The sequence below is a fragment of the Balaenoptera ricei genome, chromosome 11 (genome assembly GCF_028023285.1).
Source record: "Balaenoptera ricei isolate mBalRic1 chromosome 11, mBalRic1.hap2, whole genome shotgun sequence".
NCBI lineage: Eukaryota > Metazoa > Chordata > Mammalia > Artiodactyla > Balaenopteridae > Balaenoptera > Balaenoptera ricei.
The window spans coordinates 104671966-104697261 of record NC_082649.1 but is presented as its reverse complement, the minus strand read 5'-3'; the positions used below and the strand labels follow the sequence as shown (position 1 = coordinate 104697261).

Below are 25296 nucleotides of genomic sequence, written 5' to 3'. Positions count from 1 at the left end.
GTCTGGGGGCAGCAAGCAGCCTGGGACTCAGCTTCACACGTGGCACTGCTCGTACTGACTGCTCGCCTGCGTGGCTGGGACTAACCAAACGTGCCTCTGAGTTTGAATTTATGATTACTTGCTCAATAACCTGAAGGGAGACTCTTGAGAACAGATCCTGTGGGGCTGGGGAGACGGGAAACACCTGCTCCAGCCACTGGGCAGGCAGCACTGGTCCCGACAGGCGAGGCCGAGGCGGGTGGGCACCTCGGTGGGCATGGCCAGGAGCTGGGGCTCAGCTAGGTCACAGCGCAGTGTGGCCTGTTGTGCCTCCTGCTCTGGCCTGTGGCCTGTAACGTCAGACTCCCTGTGTCTCAGGACATGGAGGGGGGACGAGGAGGGGGGACACCGGTCCTGCTCCACCTGCCAGGACTGAGCAGGAACTGAACTCCCCACCTTTGGTCCCTTTTCCCAGACTGGTTCTCAAAGGCCAGCTCACAGTTTCATGAACAAACTTACTTCACAGCCCCTTCGTGGTCGATTCTCAGCTTCACTTACAACAAGAACAAGAGGAGGAGAGGACTGGACGCCAGGCCCCAGGCCCCAGGAGGGTGGAAGGCCTGGCAGGCTTGGCCTCACCGGAAAGGGCTCGTGAGCCCAGGCGGTCCCTCCTACCCAGGCCTGACCGTGCTGCGTGGTCACCTTCCTGCTGCAGAGCAGTCCCCTCCCACACCTACACTCCAGGTACGAGACACGGCCGTCCCCGCAGCCCCCGTCGCTGACCGCCTCTGCGCCCCGATGAACCTCCTACCTGACCTCACGCGGCATCGGCGTTCCCCGGGCCTGTGGTCACCCTACCCGCCATCGCTGGGATCGCCCTAGCGTGTCGCGCTTTGCAGTGTTGACGCTGACTGACAGGCAATCGCACTCATCACGAGACAGGGCTTTAGCGATCTGTTTTTCTTCTGCACACTAAAACCATCACTTCTCACCCAACACAATGGAAACAAACGTTTTAATGCAGTCTTGGGAAGGACTGGGCAAAGGCCTCACACACAGTCCAACCGTCCAGCAGGCGACACGGCAACATGGACCAAGAACTTAAAAATGACCACGCCCGGGCTTCCCTGGTGGCGCAGTGGTTGAGAATCTGCCTGCTGATGCAGGGGACACGGGTTCGAGCCCTGGTCTGGGAAGATCCCACATGCCGCGGAGCAGCTGGGCCCGTGAGCCATAACTGCTGAGCCTGCGCGTCTGGAGCCTGTGCTCCGCAACAAGAGAGGCCGCGATACTGAGAGGCCCGCGCACCGCGATGAGGAGTGGCCCCAGCTTGCCGCAACTGGAGAAAGCCCTCGCACAGAAACGAGGACCCAACACAGCCATAAATAAATAAATAAAATTAAAAAAAAAAAAAAATGACCACACCCTCTGACCCAGAAACCTGACTGGTATTTAAACTCAGGAGATAATGAGAGAAGTGTGCAAGATATGTATAAGGATACATACCATGCAACGCAGTCCCGAGTGGGGAAGAAGGGAAACTGCGCTAAATGCTCGATCCTGGAGACCCAGGGACAGTGAATGTGGCGTCACCACATGAGGAAATGCTGTGTGGTTCTGAACCTCAGCAAATCACATTCCCTAGCATGAAAAGACTATGAGGGCTTGTTGATAAGTGAAAAATGCCAGTTATCACCTCTTACACACACACACACACACACACACACACACATGCAGAAATATTTCAGCAATGTAAACTCTTTAAAAAGATGTAGAAAGACAAGCACCAGAAGTGTGAACAGTGGAGATAGCAGAAGCAAGAAGAATGACAATCCTGCAGCCTGTGGAACAAAAACCACATTCACAGAAAGATAGACAAGATGAAAAGGCAGAGGGCTATGTACCAGATGAAGGAACAAGATAATACCCCAGAAAAACAACTAAATGAAGTGGAGATAGGCAACCTTCCAGAAAAAGAATTCAGAATGATGATAGCGAAGATGATTCACGACCTCGTTAAAAGAATGGAGGCAAAGATCGAGAAGATGCAAGAAACGTTTAACAAAGATCTAGAAGAATTAAAGAACAAACAAACAGAGATGAACAATACAATAACTGAAATGAAAACTACACTAGAAGGAATCAATAGCAGAAAAACTGAGGCAGAAGAACAGATAAGTGACCTGGAAGACAGAATGGTGGAATTCACTGCTGTGGAACAGACTAAAGAAAAAAGAATGAAAAGAAATGAAGACAGCCTAAGAGACCTCTGGGACAACATTAAATGCAACAACATTTGCATTATAGGGGTCCCAGAAGGAGAAGAGAGAGAGAAAGGACCACAGAAAATACTTGAAGAGATTATAGTCAAAAACTTCCCTAACATGGGAAAGGAAATAGCCACCCAAGTCCAGGAAGCTCAGAGAGTCGTATACAAGATAAACCCAAGGAGAAACACGCCGAGACACACAGTAATCAAATTGGCAAAGAAAAATTACTGAAAGCAGCAAGGGAAAAATGACAAATAACATACAAGGGAACTCCCATAAGGTTAACAGCTGATTTCTCAGCAGAAACTCTACAGGCCAGAAGGGAGTGGGCATGACATATTTAAAGTGATGAAAGGGAAGAACCTACAACCAAGATTACTCTACCTGGCAAGGATCTCATTCAGATTCAAGGGAGAAATCAAAAGCTTTACAGACAAGCAAAAGCTCAGAGAATTCAGCACCACCAAACCAGCTCTACAACAAATGCTAAAGGAACTTCTCTAAGTGGGAAACACAAGAGAAGAAAAGGACCTACAAAAACAAACCCAAAACAATTAAGAAAATGGTGATGGGAACATACATATCGATAATTACCTTAAACGTGAATGGATTAAATGCTCCAACCAAAATACACAGGCTCGCTGAATGGATACAAACACAAGACCCATATATATATGCTGTCTACAAGAGACCCACTTCAGACCTAGGGACACATACAGACTGAAAGTGAGGGGATGGAAAAAGATATTCCATGCAAATGGAAATCAAAAGAAAGCTGGAGTAGCAATACTCGTATCAGATAAAATAGACTTTAAAATAAAGAATGTTAGAAAAGGAAAGACACTACATAATGCTCAAGGGATCAATCCAAGAAGAAGATATAACAGTTATATATGCGCCCAACATAGGAGCACCTCAATACATAAGGCAACTGCTAACAGCTATAAAAGAGGAAATCGACAGTAACACAATAATAGTGGGGGACTCCAATGCCTCACTTAACACCAATGGACAGATCATCCAGATAGAAAATTAATAAGGAAACACAAGCTTTAAATGACACAATAGACCAGAGAGATTTAATTGATATTTATAGGCCATTCCATCCAAAAACAGCAGATTACACTTTCTTCTCAAGTGCACATGGAACATTCTCCAGGATAGATCACATCTTCGGTCACAAATCAAGCCTCAGTAAATTTAAGAAAACTGAAATCATATCAAGCATGTTTTCTGACCACAACACTATGAGATCAGAAATAAATTACAGGAAGAAAAACGTAAAACACACAAACACATGGAGGCTAAACAATACGTTACTAAATAACCAAGAGATCACTGAAGAAATCAAAGAAGAAATCAAAAATACCTAGAGACAAATGACAATGAAAACACGATGATCTACAACCTATGGGATGCAGCAAAAGCAGTTCTAAGAGGGAAGTTTATAGCTATACAAGCCTACCTCAAGAAACAAGAAAACTCTCAAATAAACAATCTAACCTTACACCTAAAGGACCTAGAGAAAGAAGAACAAACAAAACCCAAAGTTAGTAGAAGGAAAGAAATCATAAAGATCAGAGCAGAAATAAATAGAAACAAAGAAAACAGTTGCAAAGATCAATAAAAGTAAAAGCTGGTTCTTGGAGAAGATAAACAAAATTGATAAACCATTAGCCAGACTCATCAAGAAAAAGAGGGAGAGGACTCAAATCAATAAAATTAGAAATGAAAAAGAAGAAGTTACAACAGACACTGCAGAAATACAAAGCATCCTAAGAGACTACTACAAGCAACTCTATGCCAATAAAATGGACAACCTGGAAGAAATGGACAAATTCTTAGAAAGGTATAACCTTCCAAGACTGAACCAGGAAGAAATAAAAAATATGAACAGACCTATCACAAGTAATGAAATTGAAACTGTGATTAAAAATCTTCCAACAAACAAAAGTCCAGGACCAGATGGCTTCACAGGTGAATTCTATCAAACATTTAGAGAAGAGCTAACACCCATCCTTCTCAAACTCTTCCAAAAATTGCAGAGGAAGGAACACTCCCAAACTCATTCTATGAGGCCACCCTGATACCAAAACCAGACAAAGATACTACAAAAAAAGAAAATAACAGTCCAATATCACTGACGAATATAGATGCAAAAATCCTCAACAAAATACTAGCAAACAGAATCCAATAACACATTAAAAGGATCATACACATTGATCAAGTGGGATTTATCCCAGGGATGCAAGAACTCTTCAATATATGCAAATCAATCAATGTGATACACCATATTAACAAACTGAAAAAGAAAAACCATACGATCATCTCAATAGATGCAGAAAAAGCTTTTGACAAAATTTGACACCCATGTATGATAAAAACTCTCCAGAAAGTGGGCACAGAGGGAACCTACATCAACATAATAAAGGCCATATACGACAAACCCACAGCAAACATCATTCTCAATGGTGAAAAACTGAAAGCATTCCCTCTAAGATCAGGAACAAGACAAGGAAGTCCACTCTCACCACTATTATTCAACATAGTTTTGGAAGTCCTAGCCATGGCAATCAGAGAAGAAAAAGAAATAAAAGGAATACAAATTGGAAAAGAAGAAGTAAAACCGTCACTGTTTGCAGATGACATGATACTATACATATAGAATCCTAAAGATGCCACCAGAAAACTACTAGAGCTAATCAATGAATCTGGTAAAGTTGCAGGATACAAAATTAATGCACAGAAATCTCTTGCATTTCTATACACTAATGATGAAAAATCTGAAAGAGAAATTAAGGAAACACTCCCATTTACCACTGCAACAAAAAGAATAAAATACCGAGGAATAAACCTACCTAGGGAGACAAAAGACCTGTATGCAGAAAACTATAAGACACTGATCAAAGAAATTAAAGATGATACCAACAGATGGAGAGATATACCATGTTCTTGGATTGGAAGAATCAATATTGTGAAAATGACTATACTACCCAAAGCAATCTACACATTCAATGCAATCCCTATCAAATTACCAGTGGCATTTTTTTTACAGAACTAGGACAAAAAAAAATCTTAAAATTTGTATGGAGAGACAAAAGACCCCGAGTAGCCAAAGCAGTCTTGAGGGAAAAAAACGGAGCTGGAGGAATCACACTCCCTGACTTCAGACTATACTACAAAGCTACAGTAATCAAGACAGTATGGTACTGGCACAAAAACAGAAATATAGATCCAACGGAACAGGATAGAAAGCCCAGAGATAAACCCACACACCTATGGTCAACTAATCTACGACAAAGGAGGCAAGGATATACAATGGAGAAAAGACAGTCTCTTCAATAAGTGGTGCTGGGAAAACTGGACAGCTACATGTAAAAGAATGAAATTAGAACACTCCCTAACACCATACACAAAAATAAACTCAAAATGGATTAGAGACCTAAATGTAAGACCGGACACTATAAAACTCTAAGAGGAAAACGTAGGAAGAACACTCTTTGCCATAAATCTCAGCAAGATCTTTTTTGATCCACCTCCTAGAGTAATGAAAATAAAAACAAAAATAAACAAATGGGACCTACTGAAAATTCAAAGCTTTTGCAAAGCAAAGGAAACTACAAACAAGATGAAAAGACAACCCTCAGAATGGGAGAAAATATTTGCAAACGAATCAACGGACAAAGGATTAATCTCCAAAATATATAAACAGCCCATGCAACTCAATATTAAAAAAACAAACAACCCAATCCAAAAGTGGGCAGAAGACCTAAACAGACATTTCTCCAAAGAAGACATACAGATGGCCAAGAAGCACATGAAAAGCTGCTCAATATCACTAATTATTAGAGAAATGCAAATCAAAACTACAATGAGGTTATCACTTCACACCAGTCAGAATGGGCATCATCAGAAAATCTACAAACAACAAATGCTGGAGAGGGTGTGGAGAAAAGGGAACCCTCTTGCACTGTTGGTGGGAATGTAAATGGATACAGCCACTATGGAGGACAGTATGGAGGTTGCTTAAAAAACTAAAAATAGAATTACCATATGACCCAGCAATCCCACTTTTGGGCATATACCCAGAGAAAACCATAATTCAAAAAGACACATGCACCCCAATGTTCATTGCAGCACTATTTACAATAGCCAGGTCATGGAAGCAACCTAAATGCCCATCGACAGATGAATGGATAAAGAAGTTGTGGTACATATATACAATGGAATATTACTCAGCTATAAAAAGAATGAAACTGGGTCATTTGTAGAGATGTGGACAGATCTAGAGGTTGTCATACAGAGTGAAGTAAGTCAGAAAGAGAAAAAGAAATATCATGTATTAACGCGTATATATGGAACCTAGAAAAATGGTACAGACGAACCAGTTTGCAGGACAGAAACTGAGACACAGATGTAGAGAACAAACGTATGGACACCAAGGGGGGAAAGCGCCAGGGGGTGGGAGGTGGTGGTGTGATGAATTGGGAGATTGGGATTGACATATATACTAATATATACTACTAAAATGGATAACTAATAAGAACCTGGTGTGTAAAAAAATAAAATTCAAAAAAATAAAAAAATAAAATAGGTAAACAAAAAAGTGTGAACAGTGAATGGCAACTCCCCTGGGATGGGCTTTGGGGGACCCACGTGTTCCCTCATCTGTGTGACATCTGCACACGGATGCCCCTCTTGTGCCCTCCACCTCCCCTACCCTCTGCTCCACACTTCCCGGGCAGCAGTGGCTGGAGCCCTGGCTGACGGCCCTTGGGTGATTCCTGTAACGCCCAGGTGGCCCGGGAGGTCCTGCTTTGATCCCTGTTCACAGCCAAGGTGGGGGCAGCTCCCCGCTGTGAAGACACTTACCCAGGCCACCCAGTAATTAGGGCAGAGCAGCAATATAAAGACAAATAGCCCAATTTCAAGACGGGCAAAGGATTTGGAAAAATATTTCTTCAAAGGAGATAAACAGCCCATGGAAACAACCTTAATGTCCACTGACAGATGAATGGATAAAGAAGATGTGGTACATATATACAATGGAATATTACTCAGCCATAAAAAAGAATGAAATAATGCCATTTGCAGTGACATGGGTGCAACTAGAGATTATCATAAAGTCAGAAAGACTTATTATCTGAAGTAAGTCAGAAAGAGGAAGACAAATACCATCTGATATCACTTATATGTGTAATCTAAAACACGGCACAAATGAACGTATCTATAAAACGGAAACAGACTCACAGACATAGAAAACAGACTTGTGGTTGCTAAGGGGGAGAGGGGAGGGGGAGAAAAGGATTGGGAGTGTGGGACTAGCAGATGTAAACTATTATATATAGAATGGATAAATAACAAGGTCTTACTGTATAGCACAGGGAACTATATTCAGTATCCTGTGACAAACCATAATGAAAAAGAGTATTAAAAGAATGTCTGTATGTGTATTAACCGTTACTTTGCTGTACAGCAGACAATGGCACAACATTGTAAATTAACTATACTTCAATAAAATATTGGGTTGGCCAAAAACTGACTTCAGTTTTTAAGTAAAAATAAAAGACACATTTTTCATTTTCAGCAAGAACTTTATTGAACAACATATTCACCGTTTTGTTCCACGACCTTCTGCCATTTTTCAGGCAACTTCATAATTCCATCTTCGCAAAACTTTTTATCTTTTTGAGCAAAGAACTGTTCCAGGTACCTTTTACAGTCTTCCAGGGAATTGAAATTTTTCCCAGTTAAGAGTATTTTGTAAAGACCAAAACAAACGGAAATCCGAAGGTGCAATGCCTGGTGAATATGGCGGATGAATCAGAACTTCCCAGCCAAGCTACTGTAACAGTTTTTGCCTGGTCATCAAAGAAACATGCGGTCTTGTGTTATTCTGATGGAAGATTATGTATTTTCTATTGATTAATTCCAGATGCTTTTCTTCGAGTGCTGCTTTCAGTTGGTCTAACTGGGAACAGTACTTGTTGGATTTAATCATTTGGTTTTCCGGAAGGAGCTCATAATAGAGTACTCCCTTCCAATCCCACCATATATACAACATCACCTTCTTGGGATGAAGACCAGCCTTTGGTGTGGTTGGTGGTGGTCCATTTTGCTTGCCCCACAATCTCTTCCGTTCCACATTATTGTACAGTATCCACTTTTCATTGCGGGTCACAATTTGTTTTGAAAATGGAATGTTTTCATTACGTTCCAGTAGCGAATCACATGTGGAAATATGGCCAAGAAGGTTTTTTTCACTTAACTTACGTGGACCCCAAACATCAAAGTGATTAAGATAACCAAGCTGGTGCAAATGATTTTCAACATTTGATTTGGGTATTTTGAGTAGGTCGGCTATCTCCTGCGTGGTATAACGTTGATTGTTCTCAATTACTGTCTCGATTTGATATCCATCAACTTCAACTGGTCTACCTGACCATGGAGCAGCGTCCAGCAAGAAACCTCCAGCACAAACTTCGCAGACCACTTTTGACAACGTTCGATCAGTCACAGCACCTTCTCCATACACTGCACAAATATTTTTTTGCGTTTCAGTTGCGTTTTTACTTTTCCTGAAATAATGAAGCATAATATGCCCAAAATGTTGCTTTTTTCCTTCCACCTTCAATATTAAAATGGCTACACAAAAATTCACCAGTTTTGATAAGTTTTTTTAAAAATGCATGCTGATATGACAGCTGTCAAAATACAATCTAGCAAAATTGTTTCCAATGAAATTAAAGACAACTAAATGCTACTAGGGCCATCTCACGGAAAACGCCGAACGAACTTTTTGGCCAACCCAATAAAATAAAATAAAAAACCAAAAAAACAAAGGAGATAAATAGCCAATAAGCGCACAAAAAGATGCTCAACACGACTAATCATCAGGGAAATGCAAATCAAACCACAACGAGATACACTTCACACCCACGAGGATGGCTGTAATGTTAAAAATGGACGATCACACATATTGACAAGGATGTGGAGCAACTGGAACCCTAACGCACTGCTGGTGGGAATGTGAAACAGTGCAGCTCTTGTGGAAAAGAGTTTGGCGGTTCCTCAAAAAGCTAAACATACAGTCACCATTTGACCCTCCATTTCTTCCAGGTGTGCACCCAAAGGAATGGAAAACAGCATTCACACAAAAATGTGCACATGAGTGTTCACAGCAGCATTATTCAAATGGCCAAAAATTGAAACAACCCAAATGTCCATCAGCTGATGACAGATGGACAAAACGTGGTCCCTGCACACGATGGAACGTTACTCAGCTATAAGAAGGAGTGACACCTGCTAGACTTGGATAAACCTTGAAAACATTATGCAGCGTGAAAGAAGCCATAGAAGTAGGACCACACATGGATTCCATCTAAATGAAACATTCAAAATAGGCAGATGGGGCTTCCCTGGTGGCACAGTGGTTACGAATCCGCCTGCCAATGCAGGGGACACGAGTTCAAGCCCTGGTCCGGGAAGATCCCACATACAGTGAAGCAACGAAGCCCGTGTGCCACAACTACTGAGCCTGTGCTCTACAGCCCGCAAGCCACAACTACTGAACCCACGTGCCACAACTACTGAAGCCCGCACGCCTAGAGCCTGTGCTCCTCAACAAGAGAAGCCACGGCAATGAGAAGCCCGTGCACCACAACGAAGAGTAGCCCCCGCTCGCCGCAACGAGAAAAAGCCTGCACACAGCAACAAAGACCCAATGCAGCCAAAAACAAAAATAAAATAAATTTATAAACAAACAAACAAACAAAACAGGCAGATCCACAGAAGCAGAAAGTAAAACAGCGACGGCCGAGGGCTGGGAGAGGGGAAATGAGAAAGTATGGCCTGTCTTGCTGGGGTGATGGCAACGCTCTAGAATTAGACCATGGAGATGGTTGCACAAGCACAGTCAATATACTAAAAACCAACAAAGCATTCATTTGAAAATGGTAAATTTTGTCATGTGAATTACCTGTTATTAAAAAAAATACTCTTACTCTAAGAAAAAAAAATCAGGGTAAGCACTCGGGACCCAGGGCTGTACATCCTGAGCTTCGCAGGACCACTGGGCTGCTCTCTCCACTGGCTGGGGGAGGACTCTTACCCCTACGTGAGGGAGGGTGAGACCGAGCGCTGCTGCACCCCTGCCTCCCAGGGCTGACTTCTCTCCGCTCTGCTGACCTCCCTGCAGAGAGCCTTGCATGGCCGCCCGGCCAGCCCAGCCCAGCCCAGTGCACTGCCAGCAGGGAGGTAACGGGAAGCTGGGCCAACGCACACGAGACTGCAACAAAGGTCAGCACACGCAGGGCAACACACCTTAAAGCCGCCTCCAACTTCTCCGAGGATGTTTCCCACGGGCACCCTGGTGTTCTCAAAGTGGACCTCGCAGGCTGGAACACACGACATCCAGGACCTCAGCTGAGGGGGACGAAGCGCTCTATCCCCGACCTCCACTCAGGGGACGTGGTTCATTCACTCACTCGCTCATTCATTCAGACCCTCCACAGTCCGAGCTAAGGGACCCAAGAGGCTGAGCCTCGTGAGGACGGCAGGGCAGCTCCAGGTGGGCCGAGGGCCACTTACAGGACACCAGCCTCGAGTGAACTGAGTGTCAACCAGGCCTGGGTGGGGAGGAGGGAGAAGGGAGGAAGGAGGAGTCCCAGGCTGGAAAGATGGGGGTCTGCTGTACTGCAACACTGACCCAGGACCCCCCAGCACCACCTCCCTCCAAGGCTGAGCGCCACGAGGTGGCGACAACCTCACCTTGAAGTCATCACTGCCCGATGTGCGGAGAGATTTTGCCAAATGCTCGGGTGGAAACAAAACTACTTAGGTCTCATGTTATCTTGATGTTTGATATCTTTTTAACAAGATAAAATCTCACCTTGTCTCTCTCTCTCATACACACACATGCATGCACGTGCCACTCACTGTTGGAGCCTCGGATTCCTAACTTATCCTCAGGTTTCCCGCTGGTGACTCCACCAAAGTCTCTCTCTACTATGAACGCTGTGACCTTGTCCTTTACTGAGCCATTAGAATCAACAACCTCTGTCTTTGCAAACACAGTAAAAACACTGGCCAGTCCTCCATTGGTGATCCAGACCTGAGGAAAGAAAGAAAGCAAAAGGGCTCCAGAGAAAACCAAACTACTACAAACTGGCCACCCCCAGCACCAGCTGCCCATCACAGCTCAGGCCAGGATGGGCTCAACCCAGCACCCCCAGAGCACGGATTTCCCCAGGAGACACAGGTGGCCCTGCACGTGTGTCTGTGTGTGTGTCAAGCAGCTCCGACTCCGCATGGAACAGCCGGGGGTGGGAGGGAGGCAGAAAGGAGTGAGGGAAAGGGGGAGGGGGGAGGGGAGGGGAGGGGGGAGGAGGAAGAGAGGGAAGGGAGGGGAAGGAGGGGAGCAAGGGAGGAGGGGAGGGAGGGGACGGGTAGGGAGAGGGGGAACAGACTTCTCAACAAACTGCTCCATATAGAACTTACGTGGATCTTAATTCAAGCAACTTGTTTGTAAAAAAAAGTATGAGACAATCAGGGAAGTCTGAACGTTAAGCAGATAGTAAGAAGTGATCAAGGTTTAAGTGTACGCCGTGACTTTCTCAGGCCCGTCCTGCAGAGATGCACTGAGCTTGTCACGGCTGCCATCCAGAACTGCAGTGTGACGGAGGAAGCAGCACTGAAACCGGGAGACGGGGGTGGACGTTCACGACACTAAACTTTTGTGTTTCAAATTCCGTGTAATAAAAAGTTAAAAGAACGGCCACACGAGAGCAGCTCAGGGAGGTGGGCAGCACTACAGAGGCCTGCAGGCTCAGGAGCCAGGGCACCTTGGTTCCCATCCTGCCACTAAGCGGACGGTATGGTGGCGGGTCACGTAACCTCTCTGAGCCACCGTTTCTTCTTCCAAAAAAGGAGGCGCATCACCCGAGGATGACAGTTAAGGGGTGATGTGCCTGCCCTTTATGAGCCCTGGAGCATGGGAAGTGGTCAGTGCGTGGTGGTGAAGGTCAGGACGGCCACGGAGGCCACGCAGCTGTACCTTGGAGCCGTTGAGGACGTAGTGTTTCTTATCTTCACTTAACGTGGCCCTGGTCCGGATGGAGGCGGCATCGCTCCCACTGCGGGGACAGAAACATGCGGTTGAGGGGTAACGCTGGAGACAGAGAAGAGCGGTTTTCAGGCCCCCCGGAAAACAAAGGGCCAGCTAATAGATATATTCAGCTTTGCGGCCACAGACAATCTGTAGACAGATGAGCATGTTCCAGTAAAACTTCATCTATGAACGCAGGTGGCGAGGTGGATTTGGCCAACCCTGCTGTCACATCGGGAGAAAAGGCGGCAGTGACAACGTTGCGAGGTCTAAACACAGAAATGCCGGCTCACACAGGCTCTAAGCTCCTGCAAGGTGAGTGCAGGGGACCCAGGTCCCCAGGTGGGGGAAGCAGGACGGAAAGGGGCTGGATAATGGACTTGCCATCACGGCAGCTGTGAGACTCGGGGCTCATCACCCCATCTCACTGAACCTCAGTTCACAGTCTGTAAAGTGGGGACAATACCACCCGCCCTTCATACTCTAAAAGTCGCTGTGAAGCCTGAATGCATTACTGTATATAAGGAGGTTGCAAAGCACAAAAAAAATGACAGGTGCTGTCAGCCATGTTATCTCACTTGTAAAGGTCACCAGGAAAGAGAAGGAAGGTAAAGATAAGAGAGCATGAAGTGAATGGGTGAGAAAAGCTGTGGACTGGACTCGCGGGAAGTCTTCAGGGAGGGCAGAAGCAGCCGCCCAGCTTCAGTAAGAGCCCCTGGACCCTGAAGCCGTGAGTGGCGCGCAGGGCTGACCTGGCGGGCTCCGTCAGGCAGAAGGCGGCCACGTGCTCCCCGGACGCCAGCCTGGGCAGGTACCTGGCCTTCTGTTCCTCGCTGCCGGCCAAGATGATGCCCTGGCAACACACATGGGCTGCTTTCAGCGGCGGCAAGAGAGAAGTGCGTGAAGCGTGCTTGCAGAACGCGGCCCCTTCTGGAACATGCTTCCTTCACGCAAGAGCTGGCAGCCGCAGTAAAAAATGGGGAGCTGTTGGGGGGTCTGGGGAGCTGGGCTGCCAGGGAGACCCCCAGGCGCACAGGCCAGGGTGGCCGGGCACAGCTCCAGGGAGGGCCTCAGTCTTTCCGGCAGCTCCTCCACTTCCCGGCAGGGTGGCCGGGGCCGGGTGGCTGGAGCCACAGCTGGTGCTTGGGCAGCGCCACGCCCGGGCGCCAAGCCTGCTGTGCACTCGGCCCCCTCGGTTTCTATGCTGAGCAAGAACCGCCCAAGGAATGAGCTGTGGGCCCCTGGCCCTGCCCTGAAAGACGCCAAGCCCAGCGGAGGAGGAGGACCGGTGCCAACAGCAGGGGGAGCACGCTCAGGCCCGAGGGAGCCAATCAAGAGGTGCGGTCACCTCCAGCCTGTGGTGAAGGCAGGCTCCGTGGAGGCAGTGGCATCTGACCTGGGCCTGGAAGGATGGGTCAGAGGCGATGGGGCAGGGGGAGGTTTCAAAAGGAAGGACAGGGCCACCGAAGGGCACTGAGCACGGTACAGCGAGGCTGCAGGACAGCGGGCCTTCCTCCGAGACGCTGAGCCGGCCGCCCCCTCGCCGCCGCGGAAACCCCGACCCCTGACCTTGAGGCCGATGGCCTGGTGTGCTGCCAGCGTCACGGCGATGGAGCTATCCAGGCTGATGATCTCCCCCAGCCGCGCGTACATGGTGTTGGAGAGGCCCAGGCCACCTAGGGCAGAAACAGGCCAGCTTCACTTACGCTCCAGCCCCAAATTCCTCCCAGAAAAGGCAAGTGGCTTTATAAAGTAAAACCAGCTCACCATTTTTTAAAAATCACAACACAGAACGGTACAAAGGAAACAGAAATTACCCATAAACTTATCACTCAGAAAGAGCATTTTTGTGTACATCCTTTCAGAATTCTTCTAGGCATATAAGCATATACAGGTGTATATTTTAATATAAAAATGTAATACTTAATACAAAAATATATAAACACCTAAACATACATAAAGCTACTTGAAATGCTGTGAATACCTCCTTATCACAGATCTTGGGCTTCACAGACGTGAACCCCATTCTGCATCCCACCCCCAGTATCTCGCGGCCTCCAGGAAAGGTCTCTCCGCCTGGGATTCTGGCATCCGGGGCTGGGTCCTTCTGCCGCAGGGGCGCCCCGTGTGCTGTAGGATGTGGGGTGGCATTCTTGACCTCTGCCCACTAGATGCCAGTAGTTCCCCCTCCTCCACAGTTCTGACAACATAAATGTCTCTAGATGTTGCCAAATGCCCACCCGGGGTTGGGGGGGGGTAAGTCACCCTCGGAAGGAGTCAGTGTTCTAGGAGCAAAAAGAGAAAACACTAAAAACGCAGACTCCGCTGAACTGGGGTATTCCGCATTTTATCTTCAACTTCCGGCGGTGGTGGGGCGGCCTCGTGTGCACCTGACAAATGACTACCCGAGGCCTAAGGTCAGGCGCGGCCCAACTGCAGGGGGCGCCTTCCACACAGGGGAGGGCCGAGTCTCTGCAGGCGTGCGCAGCGTCCCGTGCGCTCAGCGGGGACCCAGGGAAGGCCAGGGCCCTGTGGCACCCATCACCATGCCGCTTTCAGTCAAAACGCTCGTGCTCCTACTTGTTTCACATACTGAAGTCAGTGTTGCTTGTTAAAAAAAAAAAAAACTGTCATTTTTTTCCCCATGAAAGTATCAGAAAAATCATGGGGGGAGGACAATCAATGGGGACAGATGACAGGTGGGTGGAGACTGCTTGACGGGCAAGGGGCTGAGGGGCAGCAAAGACCCGGGGGGACCCAGGGAACTGGGGGCGGAAACCAGGCTGCCGGTGGAAGGCCTCTTTTCCAGGATGGCGGTTTCCAACCAGCCTTCAGAACACTCCAGGCCTGGGAACAATTCCCGAAAATGTTTTGGGCATGAACATAAGGTTGCTGTCGCCTTAATTTCCCCAGGAAGGATTTAAAAAAAGGAAAGACAATGAAATAGTCCCACATGTGACCACTGTTATCTCATGAAAGAAAAGAGCATTTTCACACCCAAGAAGGGGACATAAAACAGGAATAAGGGATGGATTTGTGCAATCACATACAGACACACACACACACACCCCCCCCCCCCACACACACACACACACGTGCTGGCATAAGACACAGAGAGATGCAAAAAGACATATTCCAATTTCACAGGAAAACTGTCTGGAGGAAAACTTAACTGCTGCTTCTCATCAGTCAAGAAGTAGTTTCTTAACGATTCTGAAGGGGAAACAGATACTATCACCAGCCTGGCTCTGTCTGCCAGCTTTCCTCTGCTATGTGTTTTCTCCAAGCACGTATTTTTCTCGGCTCATGACACCAACCACCGCTCTGTGGCTCAGCCCCACCTGGTCTCTATTCTAACATTCGACGTGGCCCCCACCTTCCGGCAGACAGTTCCCCGGGGCCTGGCCTCGAGGTCTGGGGAGAGCTCAGTCCCGGTCCCCAGAGGCTGCAGGTGTAGCTTCCCCCAGAGGCCTGTGTGGCATCCCGCCACCAGGGGGAGCAGCAATTAGCTCATGTTTTCTGCACAGACTCTAACTTCTTTCCTACATTTGGAAATGCAGTGAGAGGGATTTCACAGGATGACAAGGAGGAGACATCCTTTAACAGCTTAATACACTGTAACAGACACACATATAAACGAAGATTTAACCTGATTAAAATATGCCTCTAAATTAAGAAAATGAGGCATCAAACTCGTTTGTTGTAAATGTTCACATTCTGTCTCAGACTGGAGCAGCCGCAGGCTAGGTCCCAGTGGGACTTTCCGCACAGGCAGCGAGGGCCCCCCACCTCGGCTGTGGGGTGGCGTGTGCGGGGGCGCAGGGCTCCTTCAGCCCCGCAGATAAACCTGGCGGAGGCAGAACGTCAAGGACCGCTCCCGCGTCCGGGCCCCGCCGTGCAGGCCTAACCCACGGCCTGGCTGGGAGAACGTGCTCGGATGTCACACACCACCTACTGCTCTCGGGTCCAAACCCCTGACCCTGTGCTGATGAGGCCGGAAGCCGCCTCAGCCTGGGCTCGGCGGGAGGGCTCAGAGAGCAGGGGGTGCAGGGTCAAGGCCACACGTCTTCGTCCAAAGATCCCGAGAGTGAAAATACAGGGACGTGCGTCCGTGCCAGCGCTCGCGAGGGGTTCTGTTGTGTCCCTGCTCCTCCCTCACACACTCCGCGCCTGTCCCCTTACTCCCACAGAACTGAGAGGACCACCCCTAGATCAGGCAGGAGACACACAAGCTGCACGACGGGCTCAGTCTAACAGGGCACAGCCACCGGGCGGGGATCCTGGGGGGAAGGCAGGGCCTCTCACTGTAAACCTCCAACAGCAACGGGCACGGCCCAGAGGACAACGGGCCTGCTCGAAGGCTCCCGAGGCCAGAGCCCCAGCCCCGAGGCGGCCCGCGCCCCACAGCCATGCGCCCACCCCTTTGGCCGCTGGGCCCTGGCCCCTGGGCGCGCACCGCGTGGCCTTCCCTACACACAAAAGCACTTGCGGGCCTGCGGCAGCTCCTCTGCCAGAGACACCACAGGGCTCCACAGTGGAGACCACGCTGCACCGGCCCGAGCTGGCCGGAGATGATACCCACCCCTCCTCCCCAACCCAAGGGACCCAGAGAGCACAGACATCCTGCAGGGTCCCTCCCCACCTCCGAGGAGGAAGGCACAGAACTGGATAGCTCGTCCTGCTGAAAAGCGTCTTAGGCCGCACACTCACCAGCCAGCCACCCTGGATTTAACCCACAAAGGGAGGTTTTACAGCCTGACCTTGGACTTCATGCATTTTCAAAGGCCACCTTTCTGGAACAGAACCCTTTTTTGGACAAATACAGAGGGTTTTCTTAAAAGCCAAACTGGTGGGCTTCCCTGGTGGCGCAGTGGTTGAGAATCTGCCTGCCAATGCAGGGGACACGGGTTCGAGCCCTGGTCTGGGAAGATCCCACATGCCATGGAGCAACTAGGCCCGTGAGCCACAACTACTGAGCCTGCGCGTCTGGAGCCTGTGCTCTGCAACAAGAGAGGCCGCGATAGTGAGAGGCCCGCGCACCACGATGGAGAGTGGCCCCCACTTGCTGCAACTAGAGAAAGCCCTTGCACATAAACGAAGACCCAACACAGCCAAAAATAAATAAATAAATAAATAAATAAATAAATAATAAAGATAAAGGAATTCCTTTAAGAATAAATAAATAAATAAATAAATAGATTAAAAAAAAAAAAAAAAAAGCCAAACTGGTTGGGTGGTGGTTTCCTTTACTTACCGTATTCTTCTGGGACTTGCATCCCAAAAAGCCCCAGGCTCTTCAGTTTCTCTAAAGTTTCATTTGGGATTTTTCCCTCCCGGTCGATTTTTTGAGAGTCCACTGCCAAGAGGAAATATTTTGATTAAACAAAATATAACCTGTGTTTACACAAACAGAAGTAAACAGAACAATTGTTTTATGTTATACAATCCCAGTGTCAGAAACTTCAGAACTGGAAATTGTCTAGCCATGGTCATTCAGCATGTGTTCAATTTTACCTCATTCGCCCAGCAAGAATTGCATTTCAGAAAATTACCACTACCAGGTAATGTTCTGTTTCTTGATCTGGGTGTATTCATTGCATAAAACTGCAGAAACTATACACTTATGAGACCTAAACTTTTCTGCAGGCATTTATTACTAAACTTGAACTTTTGTTTTATCACCTGTACCTTCTAGAAAATTAGACAATAAACACGCAACTGCCAGCACTGCCCTAAAACGTTTGGCTACGTAGCCAGACTCCAGGCAGCTTCTGGACCCAGCTCCACCAGTGTTCAGAACCACACCCTTTCCCCAGAGTCCACAGGTTCTTGAGAACAGGTCAGTCTGTTTACCACCAACACACACAATCATCACAGCAAAACTCAACCATCACTGCGTTAGGTGTGCAACTGCACACTTTTATATGAATCAAGTAAAAGTGCTTTCATCAACTGCCAACAAATTAAACTTCATCACTATTATAAATCATAAAAACCACCATAATCACGCTTATAAATTTTTATACATATGGGTCACTAATGAGAAATACAGGTTCCCCAAATGGAGTCCAAACCCTTCATTTTTTACTTTTACAATTTTATTGACATATATAATTGGCACACAATAAACTGCACATATTTAGAATAATTTTTTGAGTTCTGACATCTGTTCACCCATGAAACCATTCCCACAATCAACAAAAGCATTTCCTTTTCCACCGAAATTTCCTCATGTCCCTCTGTGATCAATCCTTCCCTCCACCTCCATCTCCAAGCAACCACTAATCTTTTCGGCTATAGATTGGTTTGCATTTTTGAGTTTTTATATAAATGGAATCACAAGGCATTTTTTTTGATCTGGCCTAATTTGGCCTAATGATTTTGAAATTCATCCATATTGTTGCAGGTATAAATACTTCATTCCTTTTTATTGTTCAGTACCTACTGTATGGGTATAAAATTGTTCATCTATTCACCCCTTGAAGGACATTTGGTTGGTTCCTAGTTTTTGGCTCTTAGAAATAAAGATCCTGTGAACATTCATATTCAAGTTTTGGTGCAACTGCATGTTTTCATTTCACTTTGGAGCACAGTTGCTGGGCTGTATGGTAGGGTATGTTCAACTCTGAAGAAACTGCCAGGATCTGGGAAGACTTCCTTCCTGCAAGATGGAGATACAGGGACTGGATTTATCTCGCTGCCTTAGAATACAGGGTATTAGATACAAGGAGGAAGAGTCATGTGTTACTAGTAGCAAAGAATCAGCCCGAGACCACGCATTCTCAACAGGGCAACATCACCCCCAAGGGGGTGAAAACGGTTCTGGAGGAAGGGGAGCAAAAAAAATTTTTTTTTATGTATAAAGCACAGCAACACGTATAATACATAAACAGATAATAATATAGTTGTGGCATTAAAATTTCACAGAGGGATATGATTAGGGTAAAAAGATGTCTAAAAAGGCTGTGGGGGAAGAGAGAGCAGTAAAAAAAGTTGAAAAACACTGCCCTACAGGCTTCTCTGCTCCTCCTAACAACACTTAAAAGCAAGTCTCGAATGGATCAAACTATTCCAAGTAACTTAATTGTGCCCTGGAACAAAGCTTAAGACCATACTACACACACACACACACACACACACACACACACACCCAGCACCAATAATGTAAAATACACAATGACTGGCATCCAATAGAAAACTACCAGGCACACGAAGAAGCAGGAAAATATGAGTGATAATAAGAAGAAAAATCAATCAACTGAACATGACCTAGAAATAACAAAGATGACAGTGGACAAGGGTATTACATGAGTTATTAAAGGCGCTTCCCTGGTGGCACAGTGGTTGAGAATCCACCTGCCAATGCAGGGGACACGGGTTAGAGCCCTGGTCTGGGAAGATCCCACATGCCACGGAGCAACTAAGCCTGTGCGCCACAACTACTGAGCCTGCATGTCACAACTACTGAAGCCCGCGCGCCTAGAGCCTGTGCTCCACAGCAAGAGAAGCCACCACAACGAGAAGCCCACGCACTGCAACAAAGTGTAGTCCCCGCTCGCCGCAACTAGGGAAAGCCCGCGCGCAGCAACAAAGACTCAACACAGCCAAAAATAAATAAATAAATAAATTTATTTTAAAAAGTTATTATAACCAAATTCCAAATGCTCAAAAATGTAGAACAAAATATGAGCATATTAAGGACAGACATGGAAAAATAAAAAGACACAAATCAAATTTCCAGAGATGAAACAATGTTTAAGATGAAAAACACTGGATCAGATTAACAGTAGACCAAATACCGGGGAAAAGAAGATTAGTGAACATGAGACATAATAATAAAAGCTATACAAAATAAAAAAGACAAGAAAACAACAACAGAGCATCAGTGAGTTGTGGGACAACCTCAAGCAAATATATATATCTATATCTTTATATATCTATATCTTTTTTATAGATGTGTATGCTTTATATATATATAAAATCTCCAAAGGAGAGCAGGGAGGAAGGAGTGTGGGAATGTGGTATGGTTGGTGATAAAACAATGTTTAAAGAAATAATGACCAACATTTACCAAAGTTGATAAACACTATGAACACACAGATCCAAGAAGTTCAAAGAACCCTGAGAAAAATGTGAAGAAAACTACACTAGTATCAGTTTCTCTAAAACTACTTAAAAGCAGCCAGATACGAAGAAACACACATGAAAAAAAACAAAGATAATATGGTAGCAGACGACTCATCAGAAACAATGTTAAATCAGAAGAGACTGCTAAAAGAAAAATGTTGTCAACACAGAACTCTTTTCTGATGAAACAGACTTTCCAGGTACATAAATGCTGTAGATACTCACCCCTGCAAAGCTGCACCACAAGAAACGTGAAAAGAAGTCCTTCCCACAGAAGAATGATGGTACCAAGAGGAAGTCAATAAATAAAATGGTAAATTTTATTCCATGTACATTTTATGACAGAAAGAAAGAAAGAAAGAAAGGAAGGAAGGAAGGAAGGAAATAAAGTATTGTAGGGTTTATAAAGAATGTAGAAATAACATGTATGAAACAGAACATGGGCTGGGAAAGCAGATATGTAAGGTTCTTACACCATACATGAAGTGGTATAATATTAGCTGAAAGCAGATTTTGATTAGACATAGTATATGTTTACATACTATAAATTCTAAAGCAACCACTTATAAAACAAAACAGGCATAACTAATAAACCAACAAAAAAGATAAAATGGAATCATAAAAAATACTCCACTAATCCAAAAAAAGCAGGAAAAGAGGGAAAAAGATCAAAGAAAATATGGGACAAACAGCTAGATGATAACATTAAACCCAGCGATATATATATCAATAACCACATTAAAATAATCATATATCAAAAACCAATTAAAAGGCACAGAATGGGGGAGGGTGAAATGGGTAAAGGAGATCAAGTGTATGGTGACAGATGGAAACTGAAGTTTTGGTGGTATGGCGTAATAAACACAGAAATAGGAATATAGTGTTGTACACAGGAAACATACAATGTTACAAACCAACATTACCTCAACAAAAAATAAATTTAAAAAAGGAGGGCTTCCCTGATAGCACAGTGGTTAAGAATCCGCCTGCCAATGCAGGGGACACGGGTTCGAGCCCTGGTCCGGGAATATCCCACATGCCGTGGAGCAATGAAACCCATGTGCTACAACTACTGAGCCTGCGCTCTAGAGCCCACGAGCCACAACTACTGAGCCCACGAGCCACAACTACTGAAGTGCATGCGCCTAAAGCCCATGCTCCGCAACAAGAGAAGCCACCGCAATGAGAAGCCCGCATACCACAACGAAGAGTAGCCCCTGCTCACCGCAACTAGAGAAAACCCGCACCCAGCAACAAAGACCCAACGTAGCCAAAAATTAAAAAATAAAATAATTAAATTTATTAAAAAAATAAAAAAGGAAAAAAGACTGTCAAATTGGATTAAAAAAACAATATTCAACTAAGCTGCCCATAAGAAATCACTTTTTCATTTTTATTTTAAACTTTTATTTTCACATAATTTTAGATTTAAAGAAAAGTCACAAAAATAGTATAGGGTTCCCGTATACTCTTCATCCAGCTTCTCCTAACAGAAGCTAATAGAACCATGGGGAAACTATCAAAATTAAGAAATGGACATTCATACAATATTACTAAGTTACAGAATTAATTTGAATTTCACCAGTTTGTCCATTAATGCCCTATTTCTTTCCTGGGATCCAATCCAGGATCCCAACTGTATTTAGCTGTCACGTCCCCTTAACATCCTCCAGAGTGAATCCAACAATACAAAAAAGGATAATATATCACAACCAAGGGGAACTATCCTGGGAATGTAAGTGTCATTCAGTGTTCAAAACCCAGTCAAAGTAATTTACTAGGTCAACAGAATAAACAATAAAAAAACATAATCATCTCCATAGATGCAGAAAAAAACACTGGACACAATTTGATACAATTTATGATGAAAACGCGACAAACTAGAAATAAAGGGAAACTTCCTTAACCTGGTACAGGGCACTCCAAAAAAATGTACAGCTAACTCATACTTAATGGTAAAAGACAATGTTTTCTCCCTAAAATCAGGCACAAGGCAAGGAAGTTGGCTCTGACCACTCCTATTCAACATACTAGAGATGTTAGCCATTGAATTAAACAAAGAAAAGAAAGGGAAGCCAGGCTGGAAAGGAAGACATGAAACTGCCCTCATCACCAACCACGTGACTGTCTATGTACTAAACCCTCTGGGATAGACCAAAAAAGTTGCAAGAGTTAACAGATGAGCTTAAGAAGGCTGCAGAATACAAGGTCAATATACAAAAACCAACCGTACTCACTGAAGAGGCTACATTCAGGGAACAACTAAACCCATGAAAAAATGTTCAACATCATCGGGCATCAGGGAAATGCAAATTAAAACCACAATGAGATAACACTCCACATCTATCAGAATGGCCAAAATTTTTTAAAGTTTTTTTTAAAACAAAACCAGTGACAACACCAAATCCTGGCAAAAAAGGCACAGAAACTGGATCACATACACTGCTATTGAGAACGTAAAATGGTACAGCCAACACTTTGAAAATAATTAAACACAGAACTACCTCAGGACCCAACAACTGCACTCCTGGGCATTTATCCCAGAGAAAAGAAAACATGTTCACACAAAGCTTGTACACAAACGTACACAGAAGTTTTATTCGTAAGAGCCTCAAAACTGGAAACAACCAAGATGTAGTTCAACGTCAGAATAGTCAACAAATTGTGTTAACCCATAACATAGAAAACTAACCGAACAATAAAAAAGAACAAACCACTGATACATGGCAACTTACAGGAGAATTATGCTGAGTAAAAAAGGCCAATCCCAAAGTTTATATACTGTATGGGTCCATTAATACAACATTTTTGAAATAACAAAATTATAAAAATGGAGAACAGGCTAGTGGTTTCCAGAAAAACTAACTGAACAATAAAAAAGAACAAACCACTGATACATGGCAACTTACAGGAGAATTATGCTGAGTAAAAAAGGCCAATCCCAAAGTTTATATACTGTATGGGTCGATTAATACAACATTTTTGAAATAACAAAATTATAAAAATGGAGAACAGACGAGTGGTTTCCAGAAGCTGGGGAGGAGAGGGCAAGAAGTGGCTATGTCTATAAAAGGAACGCATGAGGGATTCTTGTGATGTAACTGTTCTGTATCATGATTGTGGTGCTTGTCTCATGAATCTATATATATGACAAAATTACATAAGTACATACACACACAATCAGTAAACGTACAACTGGCAAAATCTGAATAAGGTTGATGTCAATTTCCTTGTTGTGATAACGTTCTGTAGTTATGCAAGACGCATTCCATAAAGCTATGCATTGGGGGAAACTGATTGGGTGAAGGGTATAACTGATCTCTGAATTATTTCTTACAACTGCATGTGAATCTACAATTATCTCAAACTAAAGTTTTTTAAAGCAAATAATGTCATCAATGAAATGTTATCATATTACATACATATTAAATTTAATGGGAATAACCCTGAGGTTGAATTAAGAAATCCCCACGAAAACACCCACATCTGCTGAAGTTCAACTAAAATTGATTTTCAACAAAAACTATGACACAATGGGTGACATTTTTCTTTTACCTTGTTTATAGTTCCTAAATCTCCTTTAAATGAGTGTGAATTTCTTTTATTAATGAAATAAAATATAGATTATGAAGAAAAATTTCAGAAATAGAAACAAGTATAAACAGAAAAAAGTGAACTTCCATACCACTGTAAAAATAATGTGTAAAAAATCAACTGTATTTCTATATACAAACAATGAACAATCAGAAATTGGAATTTTCAAAAATACCATTTACGATAATGTCAAAGAACTTTAAATACTTACAGATACATTTTACAAACCATCAAAAAAACATTAAGGATAAGTTGAGAAACCATCAGAAACTTTTGTCAAAATTTGTCCAAGGTTGGGACTTCCCTGGTGGCACAGTGGTTAAGAATCCGCCTGCCAATGCAGGGGGCACGGGTTTGATCCCTGGTCCGGGAAGATCCCACATGCCGCAGAGCAACTAAGCCTGTGCGCCACAACTACTGAGCCTGTGCTCTACAGCCCACGTGCCACAACTACTGAAGTCCACGTGCTGCAACTACTGAAGCCCACGTGTTCTGGGGCCTGCATGCCGCAACTACTGAGCCGGCAGGCGGCAACTACTGAAGCCTGTGCTCTGCAACAAGTGAAACCACCACAACGAGAAGCCTACGCACTGCAACGAAGAGTAGCACCTGCTCGCCGCAACTAGAGAAAGGCTGCACACAGCAACAAAGACCCAGTGCAGCCAAAAAAAAAAAAAAAAAAAATTGTCCAAGGCCTATACACTGACCGTGACACACAAAATGCTGCTGAGAGAATTAAATAAGAATCAAATAAATGGTGAGATATCCCACGATCGTGGATTTGAAAATTCAGTATTGTTATAATCTCAATTCTCCCTCAAACTGATTTACAGATTTATTGTAACCCCAATCATAACACACAAAGGCCTTTTTGTTGAAGGTGAAAAGCTGATTTTAAAATTTATAAGCAAATGCAAAGGACCTAGAGGAGCCAAACAACTTCAGAAAAGAACAAGGCTGGAGGACTAACACTACTTGGTTTCAAGCCCATTACAAAGCTCAGTAAAGAAGGCAACACGATATTTGCATCAAAAGAGACAAATAGAGCAGAGGATTCAGAAACAGACCCTCACACATAAATGATTGATTTTTTCCATTTTTTTTATAATGTGGCAAAATACACATAAAATTTACTATCTCAGCCAGTTTTAAGTGTGCAATTCAGTAGTATTAAGTACATTCACATTACTGTGCAACCATCACCACCACCCATCTCCAGAA

At 44.7% G+C, this 25296-nt stretch overlaps 1 protein-coding gene across 4 annotated transcripts in view; it reads right to left on the bottom strand.

Annotated features, from left to right (window-relative positions):
- Nucleotides 1-25296, bottom strand: part of ACAD9 (acyl-CoA dehydrogenase family member 9) — a 64420-nt gene that overhangs the window by 15999 nt on the left and 23125 nt on the right. For all 4 annotated transcript variants that reach the window (XR_009505971.1, XR_009505972.1, XM_059940486.1 and 1 more), the window contains exons 3-8: nt 17609-17710; nt 13924-14030; nt 13107-13207; nt 12304-12382; nt 11187-11361; nt 10572-10645 (exon numbers count right to left, since the gene is read on the bottom strand). Coding sequence is in view for 2 of the 4 variants with exons in the window: in XM_059940486.1 (XP_059796469.1) it covers nt 10572-10645; nt 11187-11361; nt 12304-12382; nt 13107-13207; nt 13924-14030; nt 17609-17710 (638 nt within the window). In the remaining 2 variants the exon portion in view is untranslated. The remainder of the gene's footprint in view (nt 1-10571; nt 10646-11186; nt 11362-12303; nt 12383-13106; nt 13208-13923; nt 14031-17608; nt 17711-25296) is intronic.